Source organism: Emydura macquarii, unplaced genomic scaffold (assembly GCF_026122565.2).
Source record: "Emydura macquarii macquarii isolate MOO-44397 ecotype Brisbane River unplaced genomic scaffold, CSIRO-AGI_Emac_v2 contig_2422, whole genome shotgun sequence".
Classification (NCBI taxonomy): Eukaryota; Metazoa; Chordata; order Testudines; family Chelidae; genus Emydura; species Emydura macquarii.
In genome coordinates this window covers 23,017,031-23,039,733 of record NW_027132559.1, presented here as the reverse complement: position 1 = coordinate 23,039,733, position 22,703 = coordinate 23,017,031, and the positions used below count along the sequence as shown (strand labels likewise).

Sequence of the window (22,703 nt, the reverse complement as noted above, 5' to 3'; positions counted from 1 at the left end):
TACTCTAAAGTGAAAAAGCATTCCCAAGCTAAAAAGTCCTTTTAACAGAGCAGAGCAGCTTATAAATAATGTTGTGTGAAAATAATGTGTGAAAAGGTATGACACCAGCTCAACTCAGTATTAGATTTCACTTGGATGACGGAAGTAATGTAAGAACAGAACAGGAATATTAATACTGTACAGTATGTTTCTAATTAACTTAATGCTGTTAAACTGTTTTCACACAAGGTTACTTGTAAATCAGGAAGATACAGCTTTCGGCTCTTAGGTCATTTTTTATTATTATTTAATTCAGCTCTATAACAAATATCACACTTACGATCATGAGGACCCTGATTTATTAGTGAAAGCATTATCCATTTTACTACCTTCTGATTTTTAGTACCCTCATTTTTTTATATATATATATATATATATATATATATATATATATATATATATATATATATATATATATATGTCTTGATTTGTACTTCTAGTGACACACAGGATAAAACTAGTATGGATACTGAACAAACTTTTTACCCATTGTGAGGCATGGTTGGAGTTAAGGGAAGAATGGAAAGGAAGAGCTTATTCAATTAGCCATCCATTTACTGGACCTGTAAATCAGATCATTTAGTTTCTGGTGTTAGAAACCATTAGTTTTCAGTATAGTATAAACATTTCACATTTAAACTGTAAATTGTGTGTATAATATGTTAATCTGGATTATTAACATGTTTTCATGCCTCATAACATTTTCTTCTTATGGGAAAAACCGGAAACAGTCCATGTGTGCTGTTTTTACTTTTCTTTTTTTGTTTGTTTGTTTTTCAGAGGGGGACATAATAGGTATGACCATAAGGAAGACAGTATAAAATTAGTTTTGCATAATGAAATATGGATAAAAAATTTCAGATGAAATTTCAAATGTCCTGCTGTGGAGGGCGCCTGCTGTGTTGTTACAAAGAGTAGGATTAAGACCAAGAGATAACATGACAGCAATTGAATACCTCTGACAATACTATTCAAGTTACACTATGTTGATTTCTGTTACATTGATAGTTAATTATAGGGGTTTTTTTTTAAACACATTGAATAGCAGAATTCATATCCTTTTAGACCTCTGGATCCAAAAGAGCAGTACCTATGTGTACATTTGGGCCTTTTCGATTTCTAAGGAAGATAGAAGAAACTTTCAAACATTCATGGGTACGGCTGTACCATGGATGGTTAAATGTGTTCTAATACCAAGTATATTGCTGACTGTATAAAATTACCCCCAGAATGTGTGAGAGAGAATGGTGCTGTAGATAATGAGCAGTTCATTTACTTTATTATGTTTGGTGTATGATTAGATCTTGCTTGTGGCACGAAATTGGTGGTGTTTTTCCATACCATCACAAGCAGTTTCCTCAATTGACTTTTATGTAGAGTTTTTCATTGATACAGTTAGTTATTGTATTTCTATTGGAATAAATGCCATAGCAAATTTTTTGTAGGTTTTATGCACCTGATTGGTTTCCTTTAATCAAGATGTTTGCACAACTCCAAAGCCATGCTGAATAGGTTGCATAAGAGATCTGAGTGTCAGGCAGTTTTCTCAGTTTTATCTATGTGCTTATGAATTATTTTGGTGGGTCAGTATGAGGTTTTTATATATATTGCCTACAAAGAGTACTTCATTAACTGGTATTGAACAGACATAGTACAGTGATTATACTGTGTAACATCATGCAAATCATATGGTCAGTCTGCAGATTACTTATGCAATGTTTGAAGTAGTTGAAGTATAACTCTTGAAGTATAAATTAATGCCTGAACAGTTATATTAAATAGTTATACTAAACTGCCACCACAGTATCATTTTACCACCTAGATTACACATCCTAGAGTTTTTTCCACATGCTTCTGATGAAACTATTCTCGGATTTCATGATCAGCACTATACACAGCAAATTTTGCTGCTGGTATAGTTTATGTATTCTGCACCTGCTATTGAGACATCACAATATATGAATATGAGAATGTTTCTTTAAAAATAAATATATAAATGTGGTAGTACACAAAACTGAACAGAGAAGCTGATCTGTGGCACTGACACATTTTCCGTTTGAATTTTGTTAAGTTCTTGAAGAGCTGTGATTTCTTAATGCGATACTAGGCTTCAAGAGGAAATGCTGTAGGATTTTCAAAAGGACTAAGTTGAGTTAGGTGCCTAATTCCCAAGGAAAATAAATGGGCATTGAGTACCAAAGTTCCTTTGAAAATCCTACCCATAAGGCAGTGTGGACATTCTCTATGGAGAAATCTAATTTTCCAAGACTGCTTCAAAATCTGAATCATAGACTAAAAAAAGGATTACTAAACCAGAACTAGGAAGTGTGATAGACACAATTATGCAGTACAATAGATAGTTAAACATAATCCTATCAGGAGAAATGACATTTAAACCATTTCTAGTGGTGCAGTCAACTTAGGTCTTGAGGATGTTTCCAATTTACATTGTTCATGTTCAGGTCATGACCTGAGTTTTGTTTATGGGGCGGAAGATCATTTGTTATAGATAGCCTTCACTAGGTGTTTCTCTAAAAATAATCCTTATAAATAATCTTTTCCTGCAGGAGATAATTCACAGCCAGCAACCTATTATAACCCAGAACAGCTTCCTCCAGAGAATTCTTCCTTTATGGAAAGAAATTTCATCTGCAGATTACGGTGCCTCCTGGATAATTCATCTGGGTTCTTGGTGAGTGTACAATTGTATAAAGGCTTACCCTCTTGCCTGAAGTATATAAAATGAGATGGTAATGTTTATAGTAACTTATTTTATTAGTTAAGGTTTAGTAGAGAGCTAACCTATGTGGATCAACATGATCCAATAGATAGGGCACTAACCTGGCTCGGCCTCTGACATGATAGCTTCGGCAAATCCTTTCACCTCTCTCAGTGCCTCAGTTTCCTCATCTGTAAAATGAGAGTAAATGTTGTCTTTTGTGAAGTGCTGTGTGATTTATGAATGAAAAAGCACTATGTAACAGATAATTACCAGTATCTATTACTTGCTATGGAAAAGATTAACTGTCAACAAAATTATGTTGTCCCTTTATTTTTGTTCAGAAAACCTCTTCATTTGCTATGTTAAATATTTTAGTGATATCTCTTTTAACTGAATATCGATATAGGCAATGTGAGCTTCCCCCTGCTTCCATGGCTGCTTGCTAAGTGAATTGAAACAAATTATGTTGATCTTGATATTGAATATTTATAATAATGAATAGACAGCAAGTGATGTGCCCAGAAAGAAAATAAAAGATTCTCTGAATCCATCTCTGCTTAGAGTTCAAAACAATGCAGCTGTTGCTTACTAGTGATGTTCTGTTTTATACCAGGTTTTCTGTATTTGCTTTTTGAGAGTTCTATGGGGTAATAAATGCCTGTCATTTAGAAATCTAAGTATAGAAGCATAACTCTCTCTATTAGAATGCTAATTTTTAAATATTAATTAAGGTCCAAAGCATGAATTTGACAAAAGTTAAAATAAGTGCCACTTTTCAGAAAAATGGAAAAAATATGGAAATATGAAAAAATGGAAAACTTGTAAATATCTCTCTAATCTGTAATCACTTTATTTTCCCCATCTGAAGGCCATGAATTTTCAAGGCAGATTAAAGTTTCTTCACGGACAAAACAAGAAAGGGAAGGATGGCTCTCCTGTCTCTCCTCAGTTGGCTCTATTTGCAGTGGCTACCCCACTGCAGCCTCCATCCATCCTTGAGATAAGAACCAAAAACTTCATTTTCAGAACTAAACACAAGCTGGACTTCACACCTACAGGCTGTGATGCAAAGTAGGTGCAAGATCATCTCAATAGCATTACATTTTCCTGTACACCTGCAGATGAAATAGGTCACTGCACCTTTAAAATGTTTCAATGAGTGTCTTTAGGTGAGCGTTGGGAGGTGATTGTGTATTAGAGTAGTAAGTCATATTTTGTCATTAGGTTTGTCTCCTCCACTGCTGGGAGGTATAAAGCACTTGTAGATAGAAAGGGTGTGGCAAACAGCCAGCTCCTCCCACGTGGGTCTCACACTTCAACCCCTTGTAGTGGGCAAGGGAGACCCCAGTAACCCTGTCTCCCCTTGGGGGTACCTCGCTCCAGCTTCCTTCTGCTGACTGGGGCCAGGGGTTTTGTCCTTTTGTAGCTGCAGAGAAGAACTGTCTCCTGGCCTGGGGGGCAGTTTCTCCTCCACCTGCTACCAGCCTTTTGGCAGCTTCCTTCTCCTGTGCTTCTCCCCTCCCTTTAGGGAAGGCAGGGTTTAAGTACACCTGGACTGGCCCTTCATTGGGTCCAGGTGTCTCTAACTGCCCTGCAATCATCTCTCCCCTGCTTGCAGGAAAACGGGTTTTTGGCCTTCTAGGGCTCACACTCTGGGCCTCGTATGCCCTTTTGAGGCCCTCTGGCCTGACTTTATCACAAAGGATATCCTCCTCAGAAACTCTTTTTGATACCTGTCTCCTGAGCATAATCAAAACAAAAAAATTGCTCTTTGGAACTATTTTAATGAATTAGGGATAAAAGTAACCCCTAGCAGGGATGGCTTATAATACTCTGGAAATGTGATTTGTTGCAAATTAGCTATAAATTAAACAAAATGATACAGAAATTAACCACATGAAATAACTGTTTTGTACAGTGCTTTGGACCAATTTCCAAACCATTCTTTTTTCTTCATTTAAAAAAAAAACGTACCACATTGCTAGATCAATGTAGCACAACCATGCCCCAAGCATGGCGAAAAGCCCACTAAGTTGATTCCTCTTACATGATGAAATCCTCTGGCCTCTCCTGAGTTTTTATCCTTCTCCATCCCTTTCTGAGGTCAGATTTTCAGTGTTCTGAATGCTTTAAATCTTCCCTTCCATTCTTGATTGGGCAACCTTAGTCAGATTCCCGTGCACTCATGCTTCACAATGCACAGACAGATTATCCTCCACCCTTTCTATCGGTTTATGAACATACCTTCCCCATGTTCTCCCAACTACTACTAATCCCAATACAGAAAAGTACATATGTGAATACATAAAATAGAAGTAAAATTTGCTAGCCATAAAGTTGCTATCTTCATCTCTTCCTCTTTCCATTTTTGTTTATGTATTTTTTATTAGTGTCTTATATTCCAGCTCCCATTTTTCTTGTCTTTTTTATTCTCGGACCATTTATTCTCTATTTTGTCTATTGTTTCCTTTCCTTTTTATTTTCTCTCCTTCTCTTGTTTTCCATATTGCTTTCCCTTTTCTTTCTATTGCATCTTTCTTTCTTTGGATTCCCCATTTATTTGCAATTCATTTTGCGGAAGCATTTCTGGATACTGAAGTCAGTTTAGGTAAATAATAAAGGCCTTATGGCTCATAATGTATTTGCTAAATTTTTTAACAAGAATTACATAAAATGTAATATAAAATCTTTATTGTTAATACAATTGACATACTCTGCTGTAGGAGAAATGTTTTAGCCCAGATTGATTAGCTCCTGAGTTCACACAGTAAATTGGTATACTAGTAGTGCTACAGTTTGTTTTCCTTATTCTCTTACAGAGGAAAAATTGTGCTGGGATACACTGAAGCAGAGCTGTGTATGAGAGGAACAGGATATCAGTTTATTCATGCAGCTGATATGCTTTATTGTGCTGAGAATCATGTCCGAAGTAAGTGTAATTTGCAATCTGTGAGGGAGGTTGCTAAAGCAAAGCAAAGATTATATTTATACTAAAGAGAGTTATAAAACGCAACCAAAATTAATCTAGTCATTAATGAAATAAACACTTTTCTTTCTACTTGTCCTTCTGCTGCATATAAGAGTTTATACTGGAAGAAGAAGTATTTAATATTCCTATCTGGACCCATTTTGGTTAAATATCCTGGTCCCTGTCATGTCCAGCTATTCACAGTTCCTGTTCCCCACAGCCCAACTGCTGCTATTTCAGCATCTTCTCTTAGCGCTTGTCTACACTCTTTGTGAAAAAGAACCCCTCCACCAAGCGATATAAATTTTCCCTGCATAAGCGCATGTGTGGCTGCATTCTGTCGCCAGGAGAGAGCGCTCCCGCTGACATCATAAAACCACCTAAATGAGTGGCAGCCGCTATGTCAGTGGAAAGTGTCTCCCGCCAACATAGCGCTGTCCACACTCATGCTTATGCCAGCAAAATTGTATCGCTCAGAGCGGATTTTTTTTCACACCCCTGAGGCTTAAATTTACAACTTTCCATGATCCTGATGTACTCTTTTAATAGAAATTAATCTCTGAGATTGTAAATCAGTATTTTATAAATATCCACTAGTGAGTCCTAGCAGTTTGTTTGGGCTCAAGTAACATTCAAGGGGAAGCAATGTAGTATTTCATTCCTGCTGTATAATACTGTGTGATGCTGTTGGTCATTATATGGTGGGCTTTTTTTAGTCCTATTTTTGTAACATGAAGTGAACCCCTGAGTCTGTCAGAGCCCCATTAATATCAATCAGGTCTGCTCACGCAGAGCCTTTGAGCCTTGGGAGCCTTTGAGAACAATTTGGTGGTACACTCAGTCACCCCCTCCCAAATCCAATCATGGAATGAATGTAAATTTCCAATTTCCGGCTGAGACAGTGTTTGGAAATGGTGGTGCTGAAGGGAAAATTACCCCAAACATTTCAGAACCTCAAAAAATTTGATTTTTAAAATGGGAGAGGGTTCAGGGAAGAGGTGGAATAATTTTTCCGCATTGGTTTTCCCCATTCTGGTGCAAAGTATATTAAACTCCTCCTTATAGAATAGGTTTTTCCTCTGAGGGACTCTTACAAAATTTTACTTTTTTTTTATTTTGCAGTTCAGTTTGTGTCTAGGAATGCAATTTCACCAGTGTTTGTACAATAAAAGTGACAGTTGGATTAAAAGGCATTGCAAGGTGATACAGTGGCAGATAGACTTTCTGAAAAAGCATCTGAAAACAATATGTATTTGAAATACTCACTATTATACCATTTTCACCATATTAGAGGTATAAAATGACTAAACATGACCCAGCCTAGATTCAAAGCAAATGTTCTGTGTGTGGTGGTCTTGTTTTTTGTTTTATTTCGTTTTTGTAATTTCAGTTGCCTTTCTGCTGGAACACAGAGTTTTGGCTTTTGTCATTTATGTGCTTTGTACTTAGTAGTAGTCCCTGCTATTGGGGAAATAATGGACCATGACACCATTACGTTTTGTTTTGTTTTTTAAACTGAAATGACTCACAGGTGCGAATGCCAAACTCAGGACAGAATGTAATCTCCATAATCTGCTGATCTCCATAAATCTCTCATGGCTTTCCCGAAATTAGCTTTTTGGGGATCAGAGTCCAATGGCTCAAAACTCCCCCTGTTTAGAATTCAGCAGATCAGAGAAGGTAAGATCATTCCCAATGCTGCTGCTAATAGCTGCAACCAGCTTGGTGAGTGTCACTGGCACAGCCTGGGTTTTCCCTGATGAAGAATAGGTAATGCGGACAGTTTATGAATCTCCATTGTTAAACCAATGACCCTTACTTTCAAATTAATTTTTACTTCTCATGCGTACACAAGTAATCCAGTTATCTTGATTTACATATGGTACTTGCCAGCCATTCATTAAAACAAGAATAGATAATTGAAGAAAATACAGATAATATCATTAGGCCTGGTCTATACTAGCATTTATGCCAGCAAAACATTTGTCACTCAAGACTGTGGGGAAAAAAAACCACACCCCTGAGCAACATAAATTTTTCTGGCATAAACACTTGTGTGGACAGTGCTATGCCAGCGGGATACGCTCTCCTGCCAACATAGCTATTGCTGCTTGTTTAGGTGGTGTCATTATGTCGGCAGGAGAGCTCTCTCACATCAACATAACGTGGCTATACAAGCATTTATGCTGGCAAAATTTATGTCATTCAGGAGGGGTTTTTTTTCACACACCCTGAGCGACAAATGCTTTGCCGGCATAAATGCTAATGTAGACAAGGCCTTAGTTTCATGCAGTATATGCACATCTTTGATCTTAAGGTTGATTGAGTACAGGATACAGACAGTTGAAAACAATACCATCAACATTTTCCTTGGTCTCTTGTCAACACAAGTGAATGGGCTGGTGTCTTGCTAGCCCATTTAACGTCCACATACAATTGAAGTGGCCTGATTACCTTGCAGTGGCTCTTGACATGCCTTTAGGTTACACACAGGTGACTTGGCCTGTTAATTCAGGGTCACATGAATATCTCAGAATTCATTGTGATTTTTTTTCCTTGTATTTACCTATACCCTTCTTGGCATGCAGATCACCAAAATATTCATTTTTTTTAAATTTTACTTGCTGGGTCCACATGGTTTTGGTTATTGCATATCAGTGGGCTTACTGAGAACATAATTCTGTAATATGGAAACATACTATTAAGTGCTTACCTTTATATTAGTAGTTAATTGGAGACTTGTTAAATTGCTTTTCAAGTGAAATTATTTTTATAACATGCCAAGTTTCCTTCTTTATTTCTTAACTGGAAAAACTATTAAGCTGTATGTTTGACCTTTTTAATTCTAGTGATAAAGACTGGAGAGAGTGGCATGACTGTATTTAGACTTCTTACCAAAGAAAATAGATGGGCCTGGGTTCAAGCAAATGCACGCCTGATATACAAAAATGGAAGACCTGATTATATCATTGCAACACAGAGACCTCTTACGTAAGTAATCGTTACAGAAAGACAGCCTACCCTGAAACCTCCCAATCCACCATCTTATTTATAAGTCTTATTAAGATACAGGGATTTGGGGGCTTTTTGTTTGTTTTTGAATGTTCTCTACCTGCAGCAAAGAGAGCTTTGTTTTATCTGTTAGAAAGAGTTAACAAATTACTGTTGTTGCAATAATTCCATCTGTAAATCCCTCCCTTGTAATCTCGAAATGTACATAACACTGATTATGGCAGATGCAATTGTATTCCTCACAGGAACTAAATTTAATGACACAAAGGGACAAGATTGTTCCATCTACCCTACTTCTCCTTTTCTCCTCTTTCAAGTTAGCAAAATGAAGAATTGCAGCTGAAGCTGCAGAGACATTATCATATTTTACTCGTAAGAATTAACTTCCATAGAGTACATGATTCCATTCTACTTATTATTTAGCATTATCCATACAAACCCAGCACTTCTTTTACACTGAGAAATGAAAAATACCAAGAGAATTCAGTGCTGAAATGTCATGTTTCCAGCAAATCAAGAATAGTAGAATATGGAGTATGCAATTTAGGTTTATTGAATTGCACACATAATATTGATAACCTCACACAGTAAATAAACTCCTTATATCAGGGTTTCTTAAACTTTTTTTGCTGCACCCCCCCTTTGAAAATATTTCAGGCTGTGATGACCTGCCCATCTCTCCCCGTGCCACTGTATTTCAAGTTCCCAAATAGAGGACACTGCTAGGGAGAGTACAACTCTCCAACTGCCCAGCTCTGAAGGCAGTGTTGTTGCCAGCAACAGTGCAGAAGAGAGGCTGGCATGATATGGTTTTGCCACCCTTACTTCTATGCTGCTGCTGATGGCAGTGCTGCCTTCAGAGCTGGATGCCTGGCCAGCAGCCACTGCTCTCGCGACCCTCCTACAATAGCCTTGTGACCCCCTTTTGGGTTGGGACCCCCAGTTTGAGAAACTGCCTTATATCATAGAATCATAGAATATTAGAGTTGGAAGGGATCTCAGGAGGTCATCTAGGTCCAACCCCCTGCTCAAAGCAGGACTAACCTCAGCTATATCATCCCAACCAGGGCTTTGTCAAGCCTCAGCTTAAAAACCTCTAAGGATGGAGATTCCACCACCTCCTTAGGTAACCTATTCCAGTGCTTCACCACCCTCCTAGTGAAAAACTTTTTCCTAATGTCCAACCTAGACCTCCCGCCCTGCAACTTGAGACCGTTGCTCCTTGTTCGGTCATCTGCCACCACCGAGAACAGCCTAGCCCCATCCTCCCTGGAACCCCCTTTCAGGTAGTTAAAGGCCGCTATCAAATCCCCCCCTCACTCTTCTGTTTTGCAGACTAAACAAGCCCAGTTCCCTCAGCCTGTCCTCATAAGTCCTGTGCTCCAGTCCCCTAATCATTTTGGTTGCCCTCCGCTGCACTCTCTCTAACTTGTCCACATCCTTTTTGTAGTGGGGGGCCCAAAACTGGACACAATATTCTAAATGCGGCCTCACCAATGCCGAATAGAGGGGAATAATCACTTCCCGTGACCTGCTGGCAATGCCCCTCCTAATGCAGCCCAATATGCCATTAGCCTTCTTGACAACCAGGGCACACTGCTGACTCATATCCAGCTTTTTATCCACCATTACCCCCAGGTCCCTTTCTGCAGAGCTGCTGCCCAGTTCGTCGGTCCCCAGTCTATAGCTGTGCATGGGATTCTTCCTTCCTAAGTGGAGGACTCTGCACTTATCTTTGTTGAACTTCATTAGATTTCTTTTGGCCCAATCCTCCAGTTTGTTTAGGTCACTCTGTATCCTATCCCTACCTTGCAGGGTATCTACCACTCCCCCCAGCTTAGTGTCGTCCGCAAACTTGCTGAGGGTGCATCTACCCCATCCTCCAGATCATTAATAAAGATGTTGAACAAAACCGGCCCCAGGATCTGTTGCTCATTTTACCCATCAGAGTTAAGTTTTAATAGCTAGCTTCCACAGTGACTGTGCCTAGAAATAGAATACTTTACTGTTTTAATGCTTCAGTTCTAAGTAGCAAATAGAACTATATTCTTTTATTGTAATTACTATAATACTGTAATAAACTACCATATTTTTGTTGATTTCAGAGAAGAAGAAGGGACAGAGCATTTACGGAAGCGAAACATGAAGGTGCCTTTTATGTTTGCAACTGGTGAGGCTGTGTTGTATGATGTAACCTTTCCTTTGCCTAGTCTAATGGATCCCTCACACACAAAGGTTAAAAGCACCATTGGGAATGCTCCCAAATCTACACTACACACAGATTCTGTCGATCCAAACTCACTTCTGGGTGCCATGTTGAAGCAAGATGAGTCTGTATATCTCTGCCCTCCCGCTTCAAATGCATTTTCCTTTGAGAGAAACTTCTTTACTGACCCCAGCGATGAATCGGGCAATGTTATTACCAGTGACTGGCAGGATAATATCTTACCAACTGGAAAGAATAACATCCTGAAACAGGAGCAAACTGACTGTCCCCAGGAAAGTAACTTAATACTTACTGAAGACAATGCAGGGCTCTTTCAAGATAACAAAAATAGTGACTTGTATAACATCATGAGAAGTCTGGGTATTGACTTTGAAGATATAAAATGTATTCAACAGGATGAGGAGTTTTTTAAAGCTGAATTTTGTGGTGTGGATGATATTGGAGACATTGACATAACTGATGAAATCCTGTCATACGTACAGGATTCCCTAAATAATAAGCCTGACTTCTTATATTCAGGGTGCCATCAGCAACAGACAATGGTTCAGAACTCTAGTTGTTTGGCAGAGCAACATTTGGATCAGCAGCAACTTAATCAGCACCAAAAACAAGTGGTTGAACAGCACCAGCAGCAGTTATGTCAGAAGATGAAGCATATGCAAGTCAATGGGATGTTCACAAATTGGAACTCTGGTGGTAGTGTGTCTTTTAGCTGTTCACAGCCACAGCGAGCGCAATATTTTTCTGATATGCATGGCACTACTCAAGAGTTCCCTTACAAATCAGAAGTCAACCCTGCACCTCATGCATGTCGGCAGGAGTTTATTCCTTACAAACAGCCCACAACTCTGGTACCACAGCTTTCTAACTTTACCCAAATAGATTTCCCCGTAGGACATTTTGGCAGATCAACCTATCCTGGTTCTTCAAGCTTGGAGGATTTTTTCAGTTGTTCACAACAAATCCCTGAGAATCAAGAGTGTGGAATAAACTCTCAGCCAGTTATGGTAACTCCTCAAACACGCTATGCAGGTGCTTTGTCTATGTACCAGTGTGTTCCAGAAACTCAACCCAACTCTGTGGATCAAATACAGTATAATTCTATGATGGAGGGTCAACAACTATTGTTAAATAAGGTATGGTAAAAGGCCTTGTTAAATTATTTTCCATGTTATAATAGTTTTTAGCAGCAAACCTAGATGATTTATGGGTACAGAACCTATTATCAGCTAAGTCATTGGATTTGAAAGTGCTGTAGGTTAGTAATGAAAGACAGGTACTGTATCTTCTATTCATTAATCTGAAATGAGCCACGCTCAGTCCATTTCCCAGGGGATGTGTCCACATCAGAAGAACCTCTTCAATTCCACACCATACTTGCAAACATCCAACTTCTCAGACCTAGAATTAGTTCTTCCAGGCCAAGGCTGAGACAGAGTGGCAGAAATTTGGAGTATGCTTGTATCTATTTTGTAGGTACACAGATTGCTGACAGTATAATTGTCTGGCACATTTCATGGTCAATTCATTTTAACCATACATATATTTATCTTACTTTACAATAAAAAGGTAAATTTTCATTGTTTGGATTCTTAAAATACAAAGCTTTGTTAAATCAACATAATCTTGCTGCTTAATTTAATATATTTTAAATATCATATTAACAGCCAAATTCTAATTTTACATAACTTGCATGGAATTATATGAATCTCTGTCCTACACATGTGCAAGTATTATGAGAGTTTTTTCAAACTGTGTGGCAACACATGGTGCACAGTTAAGATGAGAAACTGGCCTATACATATTTTACTCATAAAATATCACAATATTATTAAGAACGAGGACTTATAAATGTGTTACACATTTACTTTCGTAGAAGTTCAAAGTATTTCTTTCGCAACATTTGGAGCAAGGTTAAGAATACTAGAACAGTTATCACAAGCTACATAAATAGGACATACACACAAAAACAAAAATTAAATATTGATTAGACCTTGATTAGTGGGACTAATTACACTAGTGCATGAGGTTCAGAGCAGAGCGTGGATGTAAATTATTTAAAGATTCTACACCTCCGTATAAAAATGCAATTTTATTTTCTTTACAAATATACAATTTTTAATTTAAGAAACTTCAAAAAAAGGTGGGAAAGGTTATTCAGAAGCATACCTTAATTCTACAGACAAGTTGGAGCTTTAGGGCACATGCAAGCAAAAGCGGTAATGAATTCTGATTTAAACTAGGAGGTATGTGCTAATTGTTTTGAACGTGTAGAGTCACTAGTTAAATTGCACCTCGGTCAAAGTGGAATAATGTGGCAGCAGAAAAAGATCAAAACACACTTTTTCCCTGTTCCACAAGTTGCTGATTAAAAAAATCAGGTCTTCTCTACCTTTTTGTTTTGTTTATATTCAGCACAAAGGAAGTGTTATCTGAACATTGAAAATGGTAGCTGCATCCATATTTTGCCAAGGAGAATGCAAAACAAAATAACGTAATACAGTAAAATAGCATAGCTACTCAAAACTTCAAATTCCAAGATAATTCTTTGAATGCAATAGCAGCTATCTGCATCACGGTGCATTTAAATTCTATTTTTTATTTCTATTGTAATAATGCCCAGGCACCCTGATCAGGATTGGGGACCAGTTGTGCTAGACATGTAATACAAAGACATGATTCTTTTTCCAAAAAGTTTACATTTTAAGGCCATGATCCTACAAATGCTTGTGCACATACATAAGCATTTATAGAATTAAAGCATTAACTGGCATTCACAGAGCAAGGAGGAAGTACACAATGAGAAAATGTAGTCTTTATTTTACATCATATCAGAAGTAAAATGAAGACTTACTACATTTCTTAATTCTTGCAGCACTTATATAAAATTCAATTATAGAATGATAAAACCTCCTTTAAAATTTAGCATAGTTGTGCAAGATTAATAGCTACTGCTTGAGAGGCCCAGTGCTGGAATTGCATGAAGAAGGTACTTTGGCAGAGTTTGGTGAGGAAGCTTACACAACACTTGGCTGCATTGTGCCTGGCTCTAGTCAGTGCAATTAATCCTTCATAGTCCTAGATAATAGTGTTGGAAAGCATCTCCTGGGTCATCCGAGTTCATCCCCTTCTCATAGTACAGGACTGTCATTTACACAAAATTCATAACACTAGAGCTCATTTATTCTTGAACATTGTTATGTTGATACCTATTTTTAATAATCAATTTAAATTTTCTTTTTTAACTTGTAGGTTGTTAGTTTCTCACTATAATACCCTTAGCCACTCTAATTATTCCCTTATTCTCCTTTTTTATCACTTCATTTTGAGAACGTTTCTCTTCTGACACCTCGGCAAAGATTTCATGCCAGAGGACTGTAGTTGTTTCTCACAGTACTAATACAACGTACTGTCATACTTAATAGGATATTATAAATAGTTAAAACTAAATATAGTTTTCAATCCATGAAAATGGTTACAACTCTATAATACTGGGTTCTGATTTTTCATCTTTTTGTAATAATATTAATGCATCGAGGGAGATAAGAGCAACTAGGACAACCCCATGTTAAAATATATTTGTATCATGGCCATGTTTACTGTTGTCTCAGAAGAGTGAATGATTCCAAACAAATGTGTGACAGGGAGAAATGGGGGGTATATCTGAAGTAATAATCACAAGAAATAAGTTCCAAACCAAAGCCAGGACTGTAAATAATATAAATGAATTTGAGGCATGTTTATTGGAGATAGGGAAAAGTTAATAATGGCTACAGTAATAAAACAGGTGGGGGTTGACTTTTTTTAAAAAAGTGTGTTGACAAGCACATTCTGTCTTTTACCCTTTTATTATCCTGCCACCCAAGTTAGCTATAAATCTTGTCATAGAGAAACTAAGGTCCAGAAGGGACTGTTGTGGTTATGCCTACACTGCAATAAAAGACATGCAGCACAGCTGTGGTTGGCCCAGGTCAGCTGACTTAAACTTCCATGGCTCAGCTGTGGGGTTATAAAATTGCAGTGGGGAAGGTCTCCGAGCCCAGGCTCCAGCCTGAGCCCAGATGTCTACATTGCAGTTTATTGGCCCTGCACCCTGAGCCCCATGAGCACTTGTCAGCTACCCTGGGATTTGAGATTGTGTTGTGGGTTTTTTAGACAGTGTAGACATATGTTCAGGGTATCTAGTATGATTTCCTGCATAACACAGGCCATAGAACTTCCTTGAATTAATTTCTGGTTGAATTAGAGCATAGCTTTAAGAAAAATCTTCACACGTGATTTTAAAGTTTCCAATGATTGAGAATTTACCACAGCCCTTAATAAATTCTTCCAATTATTTTAAGATCTTTAAACAGGGACTACTCCCCCCTGCCCACCCAACCACTATTTTGCTCAGTATAGTCTGCCAGACAATGCACATATTAATAAGTGATCTCACCAGAAAAAGAACTTAATGTAGAACACTGGAATAAACTTGTCCTGGCGGGGGGTAGCTAGTGACATCTCTGACTTATGATTCTGTGAATATTTCTAGAAAGAATTGTTGCATCTATCTTAAAAGGGTTTTGCCACCTTCTGATAAAAAAGCAGCTGAATCCAGAGCTACTGCCTATAGTCATTAGAAACTCAGAATGAAAATAACTATGAACATTTGCAGATTTCTCTAGCTAGAAAAACCATTTCCAAAAAAATACATGGCTTGTAGTATCGTATATGTGCTATTCTAAGGCAGGCCTTCAGTGATTTGGATGCATCTTATGCCCTTTAAAACAAGACTACTTTGCAAAGAGTTCATGAAATTTTTTAAGTGTTTTGCTTTATTTTCCACTAGTATGGGGAATATTTGTTCATATAATGATTTTTGTAAAATGATAGGAGGCATTACATAAGTTGATTAAAATAATCCTGTGGAGGGGGAAATGTTTTTGAAGAGAATTATTGAAATGCATGATGTTGAGACTGATAAAAAGCATTCAGCACTATCACTTGACTTGGTTAGATGTGGTGGTGGTGGTAGTGACCGTTCATTCATTTAAAAAAAAAAAAAAAAAAAAAAACCCTAACACCTTACAGTATGTGCATTAAATGCAGTACATTCCAATTTATAAATAGACTGAATACACATTCATGGAAGAACCATAAAAACTGACCACCACCACACATACTCAAAATGCATCCTTAGCTGGATTTTGAAATTATAACATTCTTGATGAGGAAATTCAGGGGGTGTTGAGGTGGATTTTGCTTTCCAGAAGTGGGGAAAAAAAAATCACACTAAAAATCTGATTTGTGGAAATTTTCAAGACATAGGTGCCTGCTCCTTCTCCCATTGGAGTCAGTGGAAAAAAACTCCCATTGACTTCAACAAAAGTAGGATTGCACCCATGATCTTTGTTTATTTAACTTTTCAATTCTCTTACTAGCCCAGTGTGTTCTATTTGCACCTGACCACAGAAATTAGGATTTACCCATGTGATTTATTATGCAACATGTGCAATGTTAATGACTATGTTCTGTTACCAAGAGGTTAGAACTGAATAAGTTTTAAGGTATACTGAAAATCTTTTACTTTAAAAAAAATGACAGCAGATATGCATTGCAGAGCCAAAGTGTGTGTGTGTGGGCGGGAGGGCAGCTCCTTAATATTTTGCTGAAAAAAATGTCCCCCAAAACATCTTAAATATCTATCATATATCAAATGAAGTACTTAAGCATTCCTAACGGCACAAGAGACTACATTCAACAACCACCAAGCTTTATTTTACTACTTCAGATGTTTGATAATTAATTCTTCAGAACCAATTTCAGAATTCCTTGAATGGCCAACTATTTTTAATTTAGATGTTAGAAAAGTTTTCATAATCATAATATATTGCCTATGATCTTCATGTAATCTTAATTTTTGGGGGGAAAAACACAAACTCCACAAATTCTGCCCTAAGCAAAAGCAGTTGTTGCCCCTGACTGGGGTAATCTTTGAGATGTTTGAAAATATGAAAAATGTATTATGGGGAGGGGGAAATTGTTTTCTTTCCCAGAGATAGCTCTCATGGATTCACATGCCTGATTCATCAGGTGACATACAGTCACTATCAGACACGGTATAGGATTTTTCTATATATTAAGCTTTTAATCCTTTATTGGGTATCCCAAAAAATCTTTTCAGGGAGGATTGAAACATTTTAGTGCGTTCAACAATAAAAAAAATGGTATTAGCTAGCCCTTTCCCTTTAGATATCAAACATACCTAATGTGGTGGTGTTTTGATTTACTATTCATATTGTAATAGTGCCTAGAGACCTCAGTAAAGGGTCAAGAGCTTGCTGTGCTTGAAATTGTACACACCTGTAGTGAAGACAATCCCTGCCTCTATATTATAGAGTTAAGGCTTGTTGACGGGAACGTTTAGTTTGCCTGCTGTGTTGTGACTTTTTATGTTAAACATGACTGTTTTACTGTGCCTTTGTACTTCCTTCTTCACCCATCCCAATAGGCTGTATCTCTCTGTTGGCCCCAGGCATATGCCAAGGGCTTGTCTACAGGAGTATTTAGTTTGCAGCAAGCTGGGGTATGAATCTGCCCTGCACTAGCCTACTGTTCTGTAGCTCTTGTGTGCATCTTGCTGAGGCACATAAACATTTCATTAATGCTTTGAACTAGCCTGTTTCAAAGGATTGAGCTCTAGTGCTGTCTTAGTTGTGAGATACGCATCCAGGTGCCTACAGAAACTTATGCACCTAGGGCAGTGGTCTCCAACCTTTTTGGCTCAAAGGCCACAAATATCATTTTTACAATCCTGAAGGGCCACCAGTCTATCAGCTCAGAAAAAATGTATTGACATATACACCATTAAGGACTACAAATCGCTATATATTTAAAGTAAACATTTTGATGCTGCTCTGCTCATTTTTACATTCACTATTTTACACCTACAAATTACTCACAGTAAGTCACGGTGGGTGGCCTGCTAAGCGCAGGCCAAACCGGAAGGCACTGATTTTTAAAGTCCTGCCCTCCTCAAGCACGGTGGGTCCTGGCTGCTCTGCCAGCAGTCCCCCCCACCTCCCCTTCCCATTCAGCCAGACAGAAGGAGTTCAGTGAGGAGTCAGCCTCCTTGCTGATCTCCTGTGCCTCTGGCTGCTGCAGGGAAACCGCACACATCCTGTAGCCCTGTGCGCTTCACCTGGGTCCCTAGGCAGTGGCTCCCTTCTGCAGCCAGGGAGACGGGAGATCAGTGCTCCCCTCCCTCTGGCTCCAGCAAGGATGTCAGCACCTAGGGACCCAGGTGGAGTGCTTTGCCATGCTCCCTGCTAAAGCCAGGGGGAGGGCAGTGCTGATCTCCCATTTCCTTGGATGCAGAAGGGAGCCTGCATTGGTCTTGTAGCCCCACAGCAATACACTCCACCTGGGTCCTTAGATGGCAGCTCCCTTTTGCAGCCAGCGGGAGGGAAGTGATGGGCCACTTTGAAAGACCCTGCAGGCCACTTTTGGCTCCTGGACCATAGGTTGGGAACCACTGACCTAGGGAACTTTTACAGTGAAAATGCAGGCACCAAGTAAATTTAGAAATCTACATGGTTAGATAGCCACTTAGCGTGGGTTTTGTGGAGTGCACTGGTGCCTAAACCTGAGTCGCTTTGTGGTTCTGGGGCTAGGTCAGCTGATCATGACTCTTTTCTGCTCTCTATAGAAGAAGTGTTTTTCACAATCAGAGTGGGGTTTGGGGGCTGTAAACACAACCAGAAGCTTAGCAAAAGAATGCAGAAAGAGTCCCTGTCTATTTTAGGATTATGAATCTCTAATATCCTACCTGGACGTTTCACTAGATGCTTTTGAAGTTTTTAAAGAAAGCAATCATTAACCATTGTAATTTTTTTTTCAGTTCCAAAATGGTTTCAGTGGAGTAAACTTAAATGAAGCATATCCCTCTCAGTTAGATGTCATCAATAACACACAGACTGCCACACATCTTCAGCCTCTTCATCATCCGACAGAATCCAGACCTCTCTCAGATTTGGCATTCAGTGGATTTATGTAATTCAGAGCCAATATCCCGTCTGTGGGTTTTGATGGATGTCACTTTGGCCTGTGAAGGAGAGCTTGATAAGGCTATGAACGTTGGGCTTTAAAGTCCAGTATACATTTTGAGAAATTGAGGCTGGTTGCACTATATACCAATAGGTCGTGTAATCCAATACCTGACTTTTTGGGGTGGGAATAGGAACTGTACTTTGACTAAAAATGTGCATGTTCTGTTTTCAGTCAGATTGAAAATGTGTTTTGTTGCAATATGGATCTCATTGTAGAACATAAGATAAGGCAAATGGTTTTATTTTTTAGAAAATAAATGGGCACTTTGACAACCTTACTTGTAATGGCACAAAGGAAAATGTTTTCACGCTTGGATTATTTCCAGATTTTTTTTTAATTTAAATTTAAAAAGAAAGCTTTAAATTTAAGATCACCAAAAGCACTTAATTTTTACTGCATGCTAAGCTCTTTCCTTCAAACACTTATTTGTTTTAGCTCCTTTTTTTAGATTTCCAATTCTAGCACTTTAATAGATGGATTAAAACAAGGATTTGATACACAATTTTTGGTTTTATATAAACAAATCCATTGCATTCCTCCTTTACTGTCAACCTTAAGTGCCTCACAATTTAGCTACCTTATTTCAGAAAGGAAGCTTCTTGTGGAAAACATTCACCATAATTTATTCATCTATATTGTGTGAACTTCTATCATCTGGTCTGATGTTTTTTAAACTAACATCTACAGTGCTATTGGCTTTCTTTTTTCTATAAAGTTTTAGCAATGGCTGTTTAGAATTAGACTTACTTCTGAGTCTGCAGAGTTGTAACACTTATCTGGAGTTTTTATTGATTTGAATTTAGGTCAGGTGAGGTAATTTAGTTCTTCTGTACTACGTTTCTGCTTTCCTCAGGTAAAACAGGGTAAAAACAACAAGTATTTGCAGGGGGTGGATGATTCCTTAAGATTAGTTTCAGATTTTCAATGCTAAAAAACATGTGCCTTATCTTGTGTTAAAACACTTGTAATGTTCTTCAGAAGTAAAAGTACAAGGCTGCTCTATGCAAATACTTTAACTAAAATGGATATTGAAAAGGGTTAAATTTTAAATTATGGGGGAAGAGGCATCTCAGTAGTAAATAGTATTGAGGTTTACTTTTTTTAAAAGTTCTTCACTGATGGTCAAAGTAAGATTGACTGCAGTTTTTAACATTGCAGGGGAAAAGAGAGGGTCTGCTGTTATTGAATATTATCTCTGATAAATTGCACTCTGAAGGAAAAGAAGCTATCTTTTTTTATTTATGTGAACCCACTTGAAAAGGTCTATGTGCAAAATATGAAACTGAAAAAAAAATTAGTTCAAATTCAAAGAGATTATCATAGTAATGAAAAGGATTTGGATCTCCCCTCCTCCCCCCCCCCTCCCGAAAAGCTAAAACTATTGCTTTGGGGTTTTTTTTATTTGAGCGGATTGTAGACACCAGTGTTTGGTGCAAAATGGTAGCATAATTGAGAAATACAGATACATGTATATGTTCAAATTATTGCATACTCTTGCGTGCTGTATAGTTATGTGTGATAAAATGTCTTTGTAAAATATTTTAAACCAGTTAATTTTAAAGTGTTACATCATATATATTAAGAAAAATGTTTACCTTTGTTATGTATAATATAAATTACAATGTAGACAGTTTGTTAAAAAGAAAACAAAAATAAACCAACTTTCTCTTGGTTGGTGTTCACATTGTTTAATACAAGGACAATCATTGAAAATTGGAGTTCTTTAACTTGAGGAGAGAGAATATTTTGCAAAATTGTTGAAAATGTGATGGGGGTGGTTTCATTCCACCATTTGTGCAATCTGCACTGAAATCACTTCAAAGCTAAATACTGTGCATTAGATTTTCACCCCATTTCTTTGGTTTCTTCTTTGAAACACTCTCTAGGAGTAAAAATAATTTCCTTCAATACTGTAATATCATCTGCTAGACAGAATATCAAATTCAGTTGTAGAATTTCAGATGTTTGACTTTACCAGTGCCTTTAAATGAAGTTATCAAGGGAGAAAGGGACCGTAGGGAAATTAATTTAGAATCATAGAAGATTAGGGTTGGAAGGAACTGCAGGCTATCATCTAATCCAACCCCCTGCTCAGAACAGGACCCAACCCCAACTAAATCATCACAGCCAGGGCTTTGTCAAGCTTGTATTAATGCTATTAATTATTCAGGAAAGCCCTAAAAAGAAATTGTGGCTTGGGACGTGAAATTAGATTCTTAAATGTTTCAAACTTAGTGATATTTCACACTGAAAACAAAAAGTTTTGCTTTAATAGCATCTGGATTCATTTAACATTTTAACCTTAAATTTTCAATTTAATACAAGTTTTAACCAATTTCTAGAATGTCTTGTATTTCTAGTTAGTGTATCATGTTAAGAGTGTGAATTTGACAATCAGTTATATAAATACTGTAAAACTGAAAGATTCAAAGGGATAATGCACATTTTTACATCAGTACAAATAAAATGTATCTTGTTTCAGTCAAGCTAAACCAAAAACATGTTGTCCTATCACTAAGTGCCAAGGAAGCAGCAGTATGCTACCTTATTATAAACATTAGTTTTGTTATACACATATCAGCTTATTTTCTGTAGCTATGCCTACAACAAACCGGTGATTATGACTCTGTATTAATGCACTATTAATCTGCACCAAACTACTTTGAAAGTGCACAGGAATTTTTGAATTTCTTTATTAGCCCTCCAGTTCTGTTATGAGTATGATATAACCCATTGTTAATCAGTATTACTATCCATTTTTGTACCAGTTTTCTTGGCTTGTTTTGCTTTCCAGTTCTTATTTCTGAGTTGCTAAGCCTGCACATGCCATGCAATACATTTGTTGGGTTAGGGTATGATTTTGTAGAGCTCTTACTGACCTTCGGTAACGTTTGTAAAACATAATATATGGTAATAAAATAATCATTTGAATGTAGTTGATATATATGTTTTCACTAAAAACAGCTCTATGTCTATCGCAGATGCTTTGGAAATCCCAAAGTCCACAGTGATGTAAATCACAAAGTATTAGACACAAGCACATGTAGACAATTTAGTGCTGAATATAAAAACATGCATTTGAAATGTACTTTTGTATCAAAATGACACAGAATGGTAAGTGGTAGCTTACAAACATTTTAAACACCAGCAACAATGAACTCAACAGTTGAATTGAATCAGACACCACTTGCTAACCAACAGTCTGGTGCCAGGAAACCTGAGTGTGATAGGTCCAAAATTTAACTTAGCAATTTTGTATTAATTTCTCTTTGTAGGGCTCCATTTTTTTGAATGCAAAATGCATACTATTCTTGAAAGCATGTCCTCTGAGAGGAAGAAAAATCAGTTTCTTTTTTTGATACATACAAACTAATCACCAGTCCTGTTAATGTAAGAAGTGTAGGGCAAGTGTTTGATAAGAAAACAGTTGCCTTCAAATAGATTATTATAAATCCGTAAGAACGTAATAGTAAATAATTAAAAAAAAAAAAAAAAAAAAAGCCTTTGCTCTTGTACTCTTTTAATAAAAACAAATACAGAACAAGATCTGTTACAAAAGGGAAAATTGCACTTACTCTCCTTGAATATGCCTTTCATTAGATGAGTTAGAGATGACATGACCAACTCAGGAGTTTCCCATTTGT

General features: G+C 37.5%; 1 protein-coding gene across 1 annotated transcript in view; it reads left to right on the top strand.

Annotated features, from left to right (window-relative positions):
• Positions 1-22,007, top strand: part of AHR (aryl hydrocarbon receptor) — a 101,331-nt gene extending 79,324 nt beyond the window's left edge. The window contains exons 6-11 of the mRNA XM_067562104.1: positions 2,607-2,731; positions 3,630-3,832; positions 5,581-5,690; positions 8,579-8,720; positions 10,847-12,104; positions 18,851-22,007. Coding sequence (XP_067418205.1) covers positions 2,607-2,731; positions 3,630-3,832; positions 5,581-5,690; positions 8,579-8,720; positions 10,847-12,104; positions 18,851-19,006 — 1,994 coding nt within the window. The 3' untranslated portion in view covers positions 19,007-22,007. The remainder of the gene's footprint in view (positions 1-2,606; positions 2,732-3,629; positions 3,833-5,580; positions 5,691-8,578; positions 8,721-10,846; positions 12,105-18,850) is intronic.
• The last annotated feature ends 696 nt before the right edge of the window (positions 22,008-22,703 follow it).